Source organism: Podarcis erhardii, assembly GCF_964252035.2.
Source record: "Podarcis erhardii genome assembly, chromosome: Z".
NCBI lineage: Eukaryota > Metazoa > Chordata > Lepidosauria > Squamata > Lacertidae > Podarcis > Podarcis erhardii.
The window spans coordinates 37,668,977-37,686,405 of NC_138504.1; the positions used below are offsets into that span (position 1 = coordinate 37,668,977).

The 17,429-nt window shown below is 46.7% G+C and overlaps 1 protein-coding gene and 1 long non-coding RNA gene across 3 annotated transcripts in view; both read right to left on the bottom strand.

The window, feature by feature from the left end:
* Positions 1-3,870, bottom strand: part of PLPP7 (phospholipid phosphatase 7 (inactive)) — a 28,112-nt gene extending 24,242 nt beyond the window's left edge. The window contains exon 1 of the mRNA XM_081848473.1: positions 3,240-3,870. Within this exon, the coding sequence (XP_081704599.1) occupies positions 3,240-3,690 (451 nt within the window). The 5' untranslated portion in view covers positions 3,691-3,870. The remainder of the gene's footprint in view (positions 1-3,239) is intronic.
* An 11,833-nt stretch (positions 3,871-15,703) lies between these two features.
* LOC309334244 lies at positions 15,704-17,232 on the bottom strand. 2 transcript variants are annotated; one of them, XR_014152960.1, is made up of 2 exons: positions 16,766-17,232; positions 15,704-16,357 (listed from the first exon to the last, which is right to left on the bottom strand). It is a non-coding gene; the product is annotated as an uncharacterized lncRNA (long non-coding RNA). The 2 variants fall into 2 exon arrangements; XR_014152961.1 differs by having other exon boundaries at positions 16,507-17,232.
* Between the last annotated feature and the right edge of the window lie 197 nt (positions 17,233-17,429).

Here is a 17,429-nt window from a genome sequence, read left to right on the forward strand (position 1 = left end):
TATTTAAAACTATGAAAATTAGATATATCGTGAAATCAATCTAAAAAAAATCTTTGCAATAATTTTTACCATCAGAAACTTTTGATTGCATAAGGGAAGGGTGTACACCAAGTTTCATCAAAATCCGAGATGGTGGGTGGCATGACTGCGTTGAGCTGACGTGGAATGACCCATCTGGAGATATTTCGAGACATCACTGAAGCATGCTAAGAAAGGTCAAAGATGAATAAGTAAGAGAGAAGGAGGAGGATTGATTTTTTTTTTTATGGTTAGAAATGAGGTGCTGGTACTTTTGTTAAAAGTGCTGCGGGTGCCCATCCAAAATGGCTGCCATGAGTAGCAAAAGAAAAGGTGGTGGTGTATTGGTGAGCACCTTCACACACACACACACACACACACACACACACACACACATAATAAATAATAATAATAGGTTATAGCCAGCGCTAGTCCTACTCATTTGAAACCCATTGAAAATAATGGGCATGCCTTAGTTCCATTAATTTGAATGGGTCTACTCTGATCAGAACTTAGTTGTATACAACCCAACAACAACACGTTTTCACATACTATTATACTAACATAATAAGAGCCTGGCTGCTAGAACAGGTCAAAGGCCCATTGGAACCAACATCCTCTTCTCACAGTGGCCAACCAGATGCCCAGATGGGAAGCCAGATGCCTAACGGGATGATAATCCCTGAACTCCCTTTAACCTCTGTATGGTTTACCCTATTTAAAGGATAACTGAGATGGGCTTGCTAGGCCTTTTGTGGCTCAGATTCTTGAGACTAAAGGGGAGGAGCCTATGGCTCAGAGGTGGAGCCTGGGATTGATGGGAGCTGTAGTCTGAAATGGCTGGGGGATAATCAGCTTGGGGAAAGGCTGGTCTAAGATGTTTCAATTATCCTCATGAAACACTCACGGATGGTGTAATATATGACATCTAAAGCCATGGAAACCAGGAAGGGTGGAGCTAGAGTAAAAACCCACATGTGGTTAACAGTAAGGTTGGTCTTTATCATCTATCACTTCCTTGTTTTAGCTGGAGGCCCTCAGAATTGAGTGTAGGACCTTTGACATGCATATCAGGTACACTTACCATGGAGTTTTAGCACCCCGGCAGCCACTGAAGAATGGAAACTTGTCGGGTACAACAAAATGTTGCAGAGGAGAGGGTTCCAATTCAAGGTACCAGCCAGCCATACTCATTTCTGTGGCTCTCCATTCCATTCTAACTCTCAATCTTTTTCATAGTTGGTCAGCATTCTGTGGCTATTGAGTATACTCAGTCCTTGTTCAGTTATTTTGAGAGGGGTATTTTTTTCCTCCCCTTAGTGTCCCGCCATAAATATTCTGCAGCCTTGGGGTTCCCTCTACATAATCCGTGACAGAGGCATGTCTGCAGCCTGCAGCGTTCGTAACCTGCAGCGCTGCATCTGCGCATGCACATGACGTGATTTGGCGCTTCTGTGCATGCACGAAGCACGATTTAGTGCTTCTGCGCATGTGCAAGCAGCGAAACCTGGAAGCAACCCTTTCCGGTACTTTCGGGTTTCCCGTGGTCCGCAACCTGAAAAACGCGTAACCCGAAGTGTTTGTAACCCGAGGTACTACTGTATTGTCTATCCTGACTGGCAGCATCTTTTGAGGTTTTCAGATCAGCGTATCTACCTGGAGATGTCAGGATTGAACCCGGACTTCATGCGATGCAAATCCTCTGGAGCTAGACCCCTTCCCCAAAGTTAGGAACATATGCAAATTATGTGCTTATACTAGCATTGAGTATAATCATTCATACCCATATTGCAGAATTGAGATCTGAGAATGAAGAGGAAGAACATAGTGGCCGGAGGACGAGTCTGAGAAGAACTTGGCAAGATTATGAGTGGCAACTTGGCATAACCTATTGGGTTGTGGGTTCAGCCTGACAGAATCTGTCTTTCTAGGCTTTTCAGACAGTGTGGTGTAGTGGTTAGAGTGCCGGACTTGGGAGACCATGGTTCAAATCTCCATGTAGCCATGAAGTTCACCTTGGGCCAGTCACTGCCTCTCAGCCTAGTCCACCTCACAGGGTTGTTGTGCAGATTAAATGATGGGAGGGGGACAATGTACACCACCTTGGGCTCCTTGAGGAAAATGGTGAGATATATAAGGTAAAGGTAAAGATACCCCTGACCATTAGGTCCAGTCGTGGCCGACTCTGGGGTTGCGGCGCTCATCTCGCTTTATTGGCTGAGGGAGCCGGCCTACAGCTTCCGGGTCATATGGCCAGATGACTAAGCTGCTTCTGGTGAACCAGAGCAGTGCACGGAAACGCTGTTTACCTTCCCGCCGGAGCAGTACCTATTTATCTACTTGCACTTTGAGATGCTTTCGAACTGCTAGGTTGGCAGGAGCAGGGACCGAGAAACAGGAGCTCACCCCATCGCGGGGATTCGAACCGCTGACCTTCTGATCGACAAGTCCTAGGCTCTGTGGTTTAACCCACAGCGCCACCCGCGTCCCGGTGAGATATATATGCAATGCCAAACAACAACAACACAAAAAACAAACAAATAAGAATATATGTCAGAACGTCATTTTACTTTTGTTCTGCTGTCACCATGAAAGGGCAAAGACCAACGCTGATATTCTTTTAAGAGAAATGGAAGGAGGCTAAACCAGACACTTGTTGCTCTGCACATGGGCCTCCAACGGTGCAGACTTACAAATAACCACTACACCACACCTTAAGACAATATGTTGGTCTTCATCCAAAGCCATCTTCCCTATTCCATGGCTTCAAGAGATGCTCAAGAAAGCAAAAGCTAAGAACGGTAAGGAACGGTAGGTGAGGGTAGGAAGAAAGCCACCTAAGCCACATGGCGAGGCGGTGGGCAGTGCAGGCTAGTCCATCAGGGCAAATGGGGCACTGCCCCACCAACCTCAGCCTTCCCTTAGCAAGCCCCCTCCTGCCCGTCTTCTTACACACAACCAGTCCAAGGGTGGTGGCAGTGCTGACTGTCACCTTGTCCCTCTGTAGTCTCAGGGCTGCCTTTGTTGAACTCAGCAGTGGGGTGGAGGATGGGGACCAAACCAGAATTAGTTGGCTCTGCCTGTCATGGGCTGTGACTCTACCTACTGTTTGGGCTCCCTGCCTTCCGCCCCACCATTTCCACTGGGCACTGGGCACCGGGCACCACTGGAGATAGGCCTCGAAAGGAAAGGAAGAAGGGGGAAGGTGCAAAGGGACTCACCCAAAAGTAGGTTCATGAGGACCTCCTGGCCTGCCAGGGTGCTGCTCTTCACCAGACAGATCAGCGTGCCGCCAATCCAAGGGATCCCATGCCCGGTGATCCCAATAAGGTTGATCATGGAGCGGGCATTGCCCCAGGACGAGGCATTTCTGGCACACACCCCAAGCCTCTTTGAGAGAGAGATGTCGATGGCCAGGAGGGAATTGTAGGCGATGCCTTTGAAGGAAGGGTTCAGCTGCATGCAGTCTTCCTCAGGCAGCTGCTGAGATTGCCTCCGCTCCTTGGCACCTTCGTTTGGGGCAGGAGTGGGGCCGGGCTGGCTGTTCTGCCTCCGGCCAGCGCTCCTGGGTTCCTGGGCACCTTTCAAGGGCTGGTTCAGAGACATGAACTCAGCCCTGTTCAAGACATTGTTCCTGTCTCTCGCCCTGGCCCGACTTTGAGATGCCGGCATGGTGCAGGTCTCTCTAAGAAAGAAATTTACAGAGGAGGGGGGAAAGAAAAAGAGAGAGAATCCTCAGACTTCTTCTTTCTTTTTTTCACCCCTCCCCAAGACCTGAGCAGCCCCTACCCCACCTCCCTCAAAAGTCATGAGCCTGGTAAGACGGGCAGCTGTTAAATATAGAGATAGGAATGCTCAATGCACATGGCTGTTTACTTTGCAGGCCCACCAAGCTTGGAGGAGGAGGGGCAGAGAAGAAAGAGGTAAATGACAGTAACAGCAGCCAGTCTGGCACCTGATCAATGCCCAAGCAGCCAATAGGCAGGCATCAAAGGAGGGCAATTTGAGCAGTCAAAAGGTTTGGTTGCTTCTGGCTTGGTCTATTTAAATCTTCCAATTGCTTGTTTCTGAGGGCCTCAAAGGAGGATGGGAAATGTAGTTCCCTCGCTTCCCTCTGCCTGTTTGCTACAGTTATCTTGCAATTAGTGTCACCGTGGTACAACTTTGGGGGGAATTAGGGGGTGGGGAGAGGGATGGACGGCTCTGTCAATTTAGGTTCTCTCAGCTTCTCTTTCTTCCAATCTTAATAATAATCTTACATCCAGTTCTCCATATTTCTGAAGTAATTTGTGAATCTCTTGGGGAAAACAAACCCTTTTGAAAATTCACCAGCATTTTAGTGCAAATATATCATTATAAACACATTTTAGTATGCAGTTTTGATGAATGTACCCTTTTTTTAAAAAAAAAAAATCTAACATAATGCGCTTTTGTGTATTATTTTAACTAATAGATTAATTTTTACGCACTTTCTCCTAATGTGCATTTTTTTTGGTAAACATTGGTTAGCTGGGGAACTGCATCACAAAATTTAGAGAAGGGTGAATTTCAAAGACTAGCTGTGATTCAGCTTGCATATTGGTTGAAGAAGTACAAACCAGGTAGTTTATAATTAAAATACAAAAAAACTCACAAAAATAGACAATTTCTTCCCTATCCCTGATAAAGGAGTAAGCTGCCACTTACTTAAACAAACTGGTCTTTCTCTTGTGCCATATAAACTGTATGTGAAGTTTTCTTCCTGGAGCAGTGGAAAAAGCTGCACCTGTTGGATTTCTGCTTTGTCAAGTTGCTGGAAAAGGCAAAAGCACATGGCCAGCCAAAAAGGTAGTAATCTTAGGTGTAAGATAATCACACAATGTTTGTTCCATATGTGCTCTGGAACTCCCTGACTACTGATACCAGGCAGGCGCCTTCACTATCCTGTTTTAGATGCCTGCTTAAAACCATTCTGTTTCTGCAAGCCTTTCCATACACAATAATTAGGGGAAACCATGACTGTTTGTAGTAGTATAATATTGCTTTAAATGTATAGTGCAGATGGGGCTGAATTTTTACTCAGAGCAGGCCCACTGAAATTAAGGTACCTGTTAGTCATATCCATCAATTTCAATGGGCCTACTCGGAGCAAGACTTAACACTTGCTACAACCTAAAAACTAAACATAAAACAATTGTAGCTACATCATGTGTAGGCTATGATGTTGCTCTTCAGTCTGACCCCAAACCTTTGAGGCTGGTGTATTTGTGTGTGGTTCCCCCACCTTCTCGTCTGACCAGTTCTTCTTCAGCTGGTCTCAACTCAGAGGGCCCCTCAAGGGGATCCTCAATGTTGGTTCTGGAGACCCTGCCTGCTCCTAGGGTCCTCGGCCTATGAGGTCTCTGGTTTATTCTCTGGGAGCATCATGTGAAAAACCAATCAGGCATGGGTGAGAGCAGGGATCAGCAAACTTTTTCAGGAGGGGGCCAGTCCACTGTCCCTCAGACCGTATGGGGGGGGGGGCGGACTGTATTTTGAAGCAAAAATTATGAACGAATTCCTATGCCCCACAAATAAGCCAGAGATGCATTTTAAATAAAAACATACATTCTACTCATAAAAACACTAGGCAGGCCCCACAAATAACCCAGAGATGCATTTTAAATAAAAGGACACATTCTACTCATGTAAAAACACACTGATTCCTGGACCGTCCGCGGGCCGGGTTTAGAAGGCTATTGGGCCAAATCTGGCCCTCAGGCCTTAGTTTGCCTACCCATGGGTGAGAGTGTTCCTAGTAAGGACCAAAACCCACAAGTCCAGAGCTAGAATGAACCTGGAATGTCCTGTCCTGGTTACAAATAAGAGCACAGCAAGGTAGGTTGGTTGTTTCAGCACCATGGAGAACTCCATGCGAGCAACTTGCCACAACAATGGCTCTAGGTCAGGGGTTGTCAACCTAGCCCCTACCGCCCACTAGTGGGCGTTTCAGGATTCTAGGTGGGCGGTAGGGGGTTCTATGGCACATGCTGAATCCTCCTTCCATTGAGCACTGGTGGGCGGTAAGGAAATTTTACCGTCAAGAAAGATGCATTAGTGGACAGTGGGTATAAAAATGTTGACTACCCCTGCTCTAGGTGAACTGAAGCTCTTTGAGCCTCTGCATCAAATCTACCTTTCCTTTGCAAACCAAGCTGAATTTCTTCCCCTGTACCCAACCCCCAAGGCCACTGATCCCTCCCACATGTGACCTTATGGTGGTGTTTTGCCTACCTAAGAATCAACATTTAAAGAAAGGGCTGCAAAACGTTTGGCCATCCAGATGTTGCTACACTACAACTGCCATCAATCTTCTAATTTTTTTAAACAGCCATCATTATTGAAAGTTAAAAAAGAAATACATAATTATATGTGCACTAAACATGGCAAAACGTAAATAAAAGAGAGAAAAAGAAAAGGAGAAGCAGCAGCTATGTAGAAGGCAAAGTAAAAGTGGGGGGGACGGGACCAAAACTGTATACTTTACAGAGTTGTTGTAATTCACCAGATCTTAACCTATTACAGTATTTGTAAGAATGGGTTCCAACTATTGAATTTGTCCATGGCAAGTCTGCATTTATATGCAAGATGTTCATATGTTGCAAGTTTGTACAAGTCTTTGACCCAATTGTAGAAGGGAGCTGCATTTTTATTTTTCCAATTCACCAGTATCAGTCTTTTTGCCATGATAATGGCGCGGAGAGTCCACTCATATTGTCCTTTTGTAAGGATCCATGTGCTGGGTATATAATTCAAAATAATATTTTCCCACGGTAAATGTAAGATCATTCTGTTGATGGATTCAGTTACCTTCTGTCAGAAATCTTTCAATACAGTGGTACCTCTGGTTGTGAATGGGATCCGTTCCAGAGTCCCGTTCACAACATGAAAAGAGTGCAACCTGCATTGGCACGTCTACGCATGTGCAGGTTGCGATTCGCCACTTCTGCGCATGGATGTGATGTCATTTTGTGCTTCTGCGCATGCGCGAGCGGTGAAGCCCGGATGTAACCCTTTCCGGTATTTCCAGGTTGCCGCGGGACGTAACCTGAAAGAACGTAACATGAAGCGGATGTAACATGAGGTATGACTGTATAGGCAATAAAAAACATATGTTTTAGAGAAACATTGTCCCTATTGCATCTCCAAAAGTTTGGTAGTTAGGTACCTTAGGTAGCCCTTTTTTAAACAAACGTAATGGGGTCCAGTATATTAAAAATATTATTTTTTGTTGTATGAACCTCAATTTAAGGTCCAGAGGCACCCTTGTTATAGCACTTAAAACAGTTTCCTACTGTATGGTCGAAATTGAGATCTCTAATTCATTATTCTATTCGTCCCTCAATATGTGTACTGTATATCAGATTGGTAACTCCCATCAATCTTAGCAAGTGTGGTCAACAGTCAAGGTTAAGGGAGTTGTAGTCCTGTTAGATTTATTTATTATTAGTCATGAAAAGTGTCCCAAAGTGATACAAAATCAGAACACATTCTCTCTCTCTCTCCACCTGTAAAAGCAGATCTTAAAAGGCAGATATAATTATATTTATTTTTTTACGCCACTTTGGATGAATACAGTATGTGCTCAGAAAAGTAGCATAGAAATATTTTAAAACAAAGGATTTTATTACAGGGGGAAGCAGGATATATACGTAAGAAAAGTAAGATAAATTGATATATTTTGTCACTTGTTGGAACACATCTTGGTCATAGAAATTGTGTGTATATGTATGTACACACACACACACACACACACACACACACACACACACTTCCCTTGTATGGCTTTTGTTTAATGGTGCATATACTGGCATAGGGACGCGGGTGGTGCTGTGGGTTAAACCACAGAGCCTAGGGCTTGCCGATCAGAAGGTCAGCAGTTCGAATCCCCGTGGCAGGGTGAGCTCCCGTTGCTCGGTTCCTGCTCCTGCCAACCTAGCAGTTCAAAAGCATGTCAAAGTGCAAGTAGATAAATAGGTACTGCTCCAGCGGGAAGGTAAACAGCGTTTCCGTGCGCTGCTCTGGTTTGCCAGAAGCGGCTTAGTCATGCTGGCCACATGACCCGGAAGCTGTACACCGGCTCCCATGGCCAGTAAAGCAAGATGAGTGCTGCAACCCCAGAGTCATCCATGACTGGACCCAATGGTCAGGGGTACCTTTACCTTTACTTATACAGTGGTACCTCGGGTTACATATGCTTCAGGTTACATACGCTTCAGGTTACAGATTCCGCTAACCCAGAAATATTACCTCAGGTTAAGAACTTTGCTTCAGGATGAGAACAGAAATTGTACTCCGGTGGCACGGCAACAGCGGGAGGCCCCATTAGCTAAAGTGGTGCTTCAGGTTAAGAACAGATTCAGGTTAAGAACGGACCTCCGGAACAAATTAAGTACTTAACCCGAGGTACCACTGTACTGGCATATTTATGTAAACAATAAATAAATAAATAAATAAATAAATAGCCAACGACCCTTTGTTATGAGAGTAGGGGTATCAAAAATATACAACAGCACCCCTAAATGCTGGAAAATATGGTTCCCTGGCAACCACGTGGCTCAGGAATACCCAGGGGGAAAACGTTCCTTAGTTTCTAGGCAATGCCAATCTTGTTCCTTTCACCCAAATAAAGCATTGATCCTGCAGAGGGACTCAGGCAAGCAGTCCAAACCCTTAGCACCAGCAGTATCTAATGTCAACTACCACTGCATCCACAGGCCCCACTATTCCCAAAACCAAAAGCTGTTGGTCAGGGCAAGGGAGTCATTTTGCTACGCCAGTTCCCAGACTGCAAATAGGCTTGGATCAGACCAGTAGCCATCACATGACAGCAGCAGAGCCTCGTCAAGATCCAGTAGGTCCACTGCCAACTTAGCAACTGTTTAAGCGAGAAGTCTGGAAGAGAGATTATTACTCTGTCGTAGCAGAGTTAGAACAGTGGTGATTGCTCTAAGCACATTAAAACCTGGTTAGATTTGTATCTGCCCTCGCCCACCTATATACAAACATTCCACATGAAAATACTAAGGCAAGAATAGGCTTTCTAAATAAGTGAATATTTCACTCTCAGAATTTCCAGCAGACAAGTCTCCATCTGCCAACAGTAAACAAAAAAGAAAAAAGGTTCCAAATAACAAAAACAAAACAAAACACAAAACAAAACAAAAACCCATCCCAAAAACTCTTTCCTTACCAAAACAAACCACGCAATCTTTAAGTCAACAAAGATGCAGGCTAAAAAAATCTCCCTTTTGGAGATTCAGTTCACTTGGTTTTTCTTGCAGCTGGGAGCCATTGGTGACATGGCTCCTTCTTTGCTCATTCCAGGAAGCAAGAAGAGTAAAAGACTATGAAGGGGAGGAGAGGGGCTTCTGAAAGCCTGCTAAGCCACACCCATGTGCAACCTAAGCTCAGGGCTCAGGTTAACTCTTTTATGCATGCAAGTGTGTGCCAGTAACTGTATATTACAACAGCAACAACCCCTCTCTAATGGGGAGGTTGGGGTTCCGCTGGCTATCACCAGTGGAGGATACCACTGGTGGTACCTACTGCTGCCACCATATTGGTAAGTGCATGGAAGATCAGGAGTTTGGGTTGCTCTGTTAGTGGAGAAACAGCTGCCTCTTTTAAAAGCGGGAGATGTAAGATGTTCAAAGGTGAGCGAGGGGAAAACATGTCCAGAAACATCAGCGTCCCACCTCCCAGAAAGCATCTGGACAAGTGCGCAACTCATTCTGTAGAACATTTCTCAGCCAAGGAATTTTAATTACAGTCTTCATAATCTTCTTTTCCTATTAGCTTTGCCCCATAGAAGCCACATGCCCAATTTAAAATATCATTGAAAACCACGCAACAAGCCAGAATTCAGTTGAAAGAAAAAAGATAACTAAAAGCAGCAGAAAGGTCTGTAAAAGCGTGTTGTCAACGGCAACCAACTAATGCCACTGGTGAGTCATGGAGGGGAGATGACTCCATTTGAGAGGAGCAGGTGTGGACTCAAAAGATGCCCTTCGGAGACCTCCTTGCCTAAATGGGTTTACATTCCTTGCCACTACACCTTTTGCGTGGAAAAGAGATGGCTGACGCTCATTGGGACTGGTAGGGCAGAAGACAGGGAGCACCCAACAGCAGGGGAGCCAGAGCCAATCACAGGCACAGCCATCTCCTTCTCATTTTGTCCCGATCTTCCTATAAGAATGAAACTGAGAACGAGGAGGAGGAAGCTAACAGTCAAGGCCACCGCCTGAACTGGTTTTAAGTAAGATAGGCAGGTGGGAGCTGGATGAGGGCAGGCCGAGGCAGGGTGGAGAAATGCCCCTTTTGCCCTAATAGACCAGCCTCCACTGGCTTACCAATGAGTTACAGGCGCTGTAGGTTAAACCACAGAGCTTAGAAGAAAAAGAAGAAGAAGAAGAGTTTGGATTTGATATTCTGCTTTATCACTACCCGAAGGAGTCTCAAAGCGGCTAACATTCTCCTTTCCCTTCCTCCCCCACAACAAACACTCTGTGAGGTGAGTGGGGCTGAGAGACTTGAGAGAAGCGTGACTAGCCCAAGGTCACCCTGCAGCTGCATGTGGAGGAGCGGAGACACGAACCCGGTTCCCCAGATTACGAATCTACTGCTCTTCACCACTACAACACACTGGCTCTTAGGACTTGCCGATAAGAAGGTAGGCAGTTCGGATCCCCACGATGGGGTGAGTTCCCGTTGCTCGGTCCCTGCTCCTGCCAACCTAGCAGTTCGAAAGCATGTCAAAGTGCAAGTAGATAAATAGGTACCGTTCTGGCGGGAAGGTAAACGGCGTTTCCGTGCGCTGTTCTGGTTCGCCAGAAGCGGCTTAGTCATGCTGGCCACATGAGCCGGAAGCTGTATGCCGGCTCTCTCAGCCAAGAAAGCGAGATGAGGGCCACAACCCCAGAGTCGTCCGCGACTCAAGCTAACAGTCAGGGGTCCCTTTACCTTTACCTCACAGCCCCCTCCACTTTGAAGCTTCAGAACCATTCAAAGGACATCTCAAATATGCTACCTTGCATATCTGTGCCTGAATTTCCATGGCTAGGATTTAGCAACCATTTCCCAGCTCTTTCAGGGACTCTCCAGCACAGCCATCATGGTAGGCGCAGTCCCAGAACAGGCTTGGCGCAGTTTGGACACTGGCTGCAGCAAGGGAGGTTTAAACTATTATTCTGTTTCATTCCCCATCACGCTGCAACTCCCTCTTGCTCCAGGCCTTGTCTTCCTTTAGCTGTTGCACTCTCCAGTTCAGATTTCCAAGGCGGCAATGGCTGTTGCTGCTGCCTCCTGGCTATTTTGGTGCTGCAATCTGATCCCTCGCCGGAGTCTATTTTAGCACCTTGGAGAAGTCCCCAGTGCACGGAATTCCACCTCTTTGCAGAAGAAGAGTGCTTCCCCCAAAGGCCAGAGGTTGCTCTTCCCTTTCTCTGGATGTTCCTCTGTATGAACATATCCCTCAGTCTCATTTTCCCAAGAATCAGCTCACTTTGTCCTGTTTCCCTGCGCCCCCCCCCCCACAATACAGGGATTTTTGCACACAGTTTTGCCTGGCACATGCATTTTTGCCAGCCATTTCCCCCGATATAGCATCTTTTGCTGCCTTGGGTTCAGTGGGGAGGAAGGTTGGGATATAAATTCAACAAATAACATTGTTGTGTGTTGTTTTCACTAATACATATATATGTGTGTTTTAGCTAGCCATTTCCCCTAATATAACACATGTCATTTTCATCACACACACACACACGTTTGTATAGTTTCCCCATAATATTTGCATTTTTGAATGCATACTTTTGATTGGAGAGATGCACTGCAAAACTCAGAGAAGTGTGAATTTTGAAAGATTACTGCAATTTCAGTTCATGTATTGGGTGGGGAAGGATGAATTAGGTAGATACATATTTTAAAAAAATAAATACAAGTGGAACTGATTTATCCATAATTGTTAGCAGATCCTCTCGCCTTAAAGCTGAATGGCACATTAGGTTACAAACCCAGGGGTTTCCCAAGCCTTTTTTCATCTCAGAAACACTGTTGATATAATTGCAAGGAAAGGATCAGAGGTCAGGAAGTGTGTGGCTGCAGATAAAGTGTTGGGCTAAAAATGGGGTTCAAATGCCCCCCCAGCCACAAAGCTCAGTGAGTGACCTTGGACCAGTCACCTTGATGATAACCTCTAAATACATAGGTGTGGGAACCATTTTTATTAAACTGTGCCAGTTAAGTATTTTAATGGATACATGCATAAATATTTTATTTCATGAAATTTATATACCACTTGATTGTAAAGCAACAACTGCCTCAAAGCTCTTTAAGAAAAGGACAATGACATGATCTGTTAAGAACAGACAAAAACAACTATTTATAACATTCTTTTTTTAAAAAAAACAGCAATAAACTAAAAACTAGATTAAAGCACATGTCAGCATTCTACCTAGCTGGATAGGTTTCTCTAAACAAAAAATGTTTTTAGTAGGGGCCCAAAGAGAGTACAGTGAAGGTGTTTGCTTGGTGTCAGTAGGCAGGGAGTTCCAAAGCCACCACACTAAAAGATCTATTTCTTACAAATGCACAACAAGTATTGTGTGACATCTGTGATGGTGCCAGGTCTGATGACTGAAGTGGTTGAGTGGGCATATATTAAATCTAGGCATTATTTCCATGAGAAATCCGAAAGTGATATACAATATGAAGAAAGCATATATTACAGGTGAAAATATAAAAACAGCTGCATATATAAAAACTTTTTTTAGCAATTCTATATATTAACAGGTTAATAAGGACTATCACATAGATGAAATTGATCGGAAATCTGATATGGATACCACCCGGGGACACGGATACATCTGCATTTGCCAAATGAATCTGCATTTTGCAAGATAGCGTCCCTCTTCACCCTTAGACACCAAACTCTGAGGAAGCACCCTTGGCTGCACATTCCTGGCACTAGAATCTCTTGCATAGCTGTTGCTATGGTGAGTCTGTCAATCAGAGAGCCACACAGACTGAGCAGACTAGCGAGGAAACTCAGGAGATCTTCTCTTGGTGGAGAGAGCCATTGTAACCTGGAGTGTGTGTAGCTTTAACACACTGCATTATTATTATTATTTATTTATTGTTAGTGTTTTAATCTCCTAATCCTCCAAGGAGCTCAAAATGGCATAGAACAGCCAAATCCCCTTTTTCTCACAACCTTGGGAGGGAGGTTAGGCTGAGAGCCAGCGACCGGACTGAGGTCATCTGTATTGAACATCATGATGGAGAATTTGAACCCAAGTGCCTCAACCCAAAGGCTACCCCTCTGCCCACTAGCTCCCTTGCAGCTAGGCCAAGTGGTTAGTGTTGGAGTAGGACCTGGGAGACCAAAGTTCAAATCCCCACTGTTTCTCTCAACCTAGCCTACCTCCAAGTGTGTTTTTTATGGACTCAAATTCCCATCAGCCTCAGCTACCATATTCAATGGTCAGGGATGATGGGAGTTGTAGTGCAACAACAACAGGGGAAGGGCACGTTGGCTACCCCTGGCCTAACAGCTCAGCCTAATTTCATGTGGATGTCAAAGAGGGGGAAGTGTGTGTGGTTCAATGAGGGAGAAAGGGGTGGCAAACAGAGAGAGTCAGAGGGCAGGGAAGAGCCTTAAGTGTAAAGAAATATATTAGATATGTGTTCCTGCTTTGTAGAAGCCTGAAGCCCTGTAGAACTGCTGCCAGCCAGTGTTGGCAGTACTGAGCTACATGGGACCAGCGGTCTGGCTCATTGCAAGGCAGCTTCCTATGTCCCTAACTCCCAGATGAAAAACGGGAGAGATGAGCTGCCTCTAGGCAGCATGGGCTCACCCAAATTAGAAATTGACCAGGCCAGCAAAATACCCGCCAGGCGTGAGTGGGGAGAGGAGGGGTGAGGAGGCAGAAAGCTTTGCTTCTCATCAGTGACCTTGCATTCAGGAAGCATAGCCCAAAGCATCGCAATCTGCTTTGATTCTGTGCAGGAAGCAAACACTGGAAAATGAAACCTACTGACATGAACGCATGTGCACACAAATACACACACCAATGAAGGTTTGGGGAAAACCCTATTAAGCGTTCTGTGTTTCATAGCAGATTTGTGGCTTATCAGCATGATCGACTGCAGTACCGCACTGGAACACAGAAATCTGCCTTACAGTGAGTCAGACCGTTAGGTTCACCAAGCTTAGTATCTTCAACGCTGCCTGGCAGAGGCTCTCCAGCAGGGGAGCCCACTGGAATAAAATATTTGCTGGGGGGGGGGGCAGGTAAGCCCCATCCTGTATAAATGATCACAAGATGCAGCATACCCACATTATCTGAATGGCAATGGGGGGAGAGCTGAAGAGATCTCGGCCCCTAGGAGTTGGCTCCTATGCTCTCCATGGTTTGAGATTAGGGACTCACCCACACCTGTCTGCAGATGCTGCTGGGGACCGAACCTGGGACCTTCTGCATGCAGTGTAGGTGCTCTGCCACATGGACCATCAAGTTCAGTTTTGTCAACTCTGACTGGCAGTGGTCCTCCAGCATTTGAGACTGGGTACTATCCTGGATTCCCCTGGAGATGCTGCCTGGAATTCAACATGGGGCTGCACGCGAAGCAGGTGCTCAGCCACTGAGCTAGGGTCCTTTTCCGGGACTTAGGAAGCAGCCTTATACCGAGTGAGACCAAGTTCATCAAGTTCAGTATTGTACGCACTGACTGCCAGCACCTCTCCAGGGTTTCAGGCAGGGAATCTTTTGCAGCCGTAACTGTATATACCGTTATGGATTGAATCTGGGACTTTCTACATGCAAAGCAGGTGCTCTACCACTGGGCTATTGATTTCCCCCTAAACATAAGGAAGATTCTTGTCCTCATGGTTCTGAATCAACAGCCAATTTCCACAGGAAGCTGCCTTGTACTGAGTCTTACTACAGTGGGACCTCTGGTTACGTACTTAATTTGTTCCGGATGTCCGTTCTTAACCTGAAACTGTTCTTAACCTGAAGCACCACTTTAGCTAATGGGGCCTCCCGATGCCGCCACGTGATTTCTGTTCTTAACCTGAGGTACAACTTCCGGGTTAGCCAAGTCTGTAACCTGAAGCATATGTAACCTGAAGAGTATGTAACCCGAGGTACCACTTTACTGAGCCACAAGCTTTCCCTATTGAGTGGGTTGTATCTTGAACAGCTCTGTCCAGAGCTGGTCTCTGTCCCCTACACCTCCTTATCTCAGAGATTCCTGTGCAGCCCCTTTTTCCTCCCTCATTGCTCTGAGTTACTCTGAGAAGCTGGATTCCGAGTAGAAATGGGAGCAGCGGCTGTTAATTCAGTCCCTGTTTTGACACCAGCCTACCTAATTCACACTCCCAGGACATCTCCTGATCCACTTTCACCACACCTCGCATCATTTTATAGCCAGTGTGGTCAGAGTGTCAGACCACAAGCATAAAAAAAACCACCCTCAGGATGAGGCCAATGGCCATCTGATCCAGCATCCTGTTCTCACAGGAGCCAACCAGATATCAGGTGCAGAATTCAAGTACCAGAACGCTCTCCCCTCCTGAGGTTTCCAACAACTGGTATTCAGAAGCGTTGCTGCTGTGTTTGTTGGAGTGAGGAGGAACACAAATACAACCCGAACAGCGATCCCGAAATTTAAATTTTAAAAAACCAATCTTTACTTTGGAAAGAGGGGGTGAGAGGAATAATAAAGCACCAAAACTACAATACCCAGCATTCCTGCGCGGATTGGAAGGAAGTGCCTTTAAGGTCTGAAACAGCTGCAGATAGAGGAGAGACGAGTGGGAGGCTGGCGGTCAGGCTGCTTTGCTCTCCACTTCACTGGGATTCCCGTCTTGCTCGTCAGAGTGAAGCAGAAAGGCGGGCAGGATAGTGCGCCCGCGCGTGTGCTTTTGCAGAGCCCGTTTGCAAAAGGGGAGCAGGACTGCAGAGGGGAAAGAAGACGCCTCGGGCACGCGGGGAGGTGGAGGATGGCGCCGCTGGCCAGTGGGACTTTCTGCAAAGTTTGACCCGCGCCTGCTGTCACCCGATGTTGTTGCAGCAGCAGCAATGGAAGAGCGGGTCGGGCGTCTGGCTGTTTAGTTCTGTCCCCAGCCGAGGAGAAGCGTCGGAAGCAACGGATCAACCACGCGCGTAGAAATACTACTACTAATAAGGAACCGGGCAAGCAGCGGGTTGTGGTGGGCGAAAGATGGAGCAGAGTAGCGCGGCCGCCGGTGCGGACTCCTCTGCTGCAGAGAGGAGAGGAGCCCACGGTCCGGGATTCCCGCAAGCGCCAGCCTAGCGCGCTGCGCGGGAAGGAAAAAACAAGATACCCTTTGCACAAAAATATCAAGCAAACCAACAGACACACATGCACACATAGATACGCACATAAACCACCCAAACCGTGTCATGCACTGATAAGTCATTTGCACACACAAGTCTGTTTGCTTACATTGCTCTCTTGACTGCAAAAAGGCACCTTCGTATACACATTTTATTTGTGCGGCGGAGGGAGGGTGCTTCTGCAGCTGCAGTTCTGGAGGGATTTGTGAATGACATTCGGACGATTAATTTTTAAAGGTGAAACGGGGTAATATAATGATATCTCATATGCACACTTACGCATTCAGCTAGCTTTGTGGTGTGCTCAATAGAGCTGAATTGGGGTGGGTGGGTTGAAATAAATAACGTAAAATAAATTAACTCTCTACCCTCATTGCAATAAATCTTCAGCGCTTTGCAGAGCGTTCCAACGTTCGCTGGGGGCGGGAATAGGAAGCTTCGGGATGACAGACCCGGGCGAGGAGCATCTGAAACATTCCCTGCCTTGCCTTGAGAGTCTCCTTTTGCGCCACCTTGGCTGATCTACCCTTTCTGTGCCTGCCTGTACCCGCGCACACGACGCGACTGCGGGCGAGGGTCTCCCTTCTTTCCCTGGGCATGGCTTGCAAAACGACTCTCTTCGGGTGACCGGCGGTGGCCCGCAAGGAAAGAGAGGGAGGAAAAGGTGGAGGAGGAAGAGGAAGGCGGAAGGCTGCAGAGAAGATCTGAGGACACGGCTGCGGGCGAGGAGAGGGAGGAGACGAGAGCGGCGGCGGCGGCCACAGCAGCAGCAGTGTGATCGTCGGCTGCAAGATTGCACAGAGAGGAGAGGAAGGGGGGGTCGGCATTGGAGGAGGGGGGAAGGAGGAGGGGGGCAACCCATGCATGGCTGAGCTTTGCAGGTGGTTCCCCCTCCCTCCCTCCTCCTCCTCCTCCTCCTCCTCCTCTCTCACCCCTCTATATCGCTCAGGTGGGTGTCATTGGAGATGTCACGGAAAGCGATTATGAGGTGCGGTTGGGTCACTAAAGGCGCGATTCATGCGCAACGGGGCT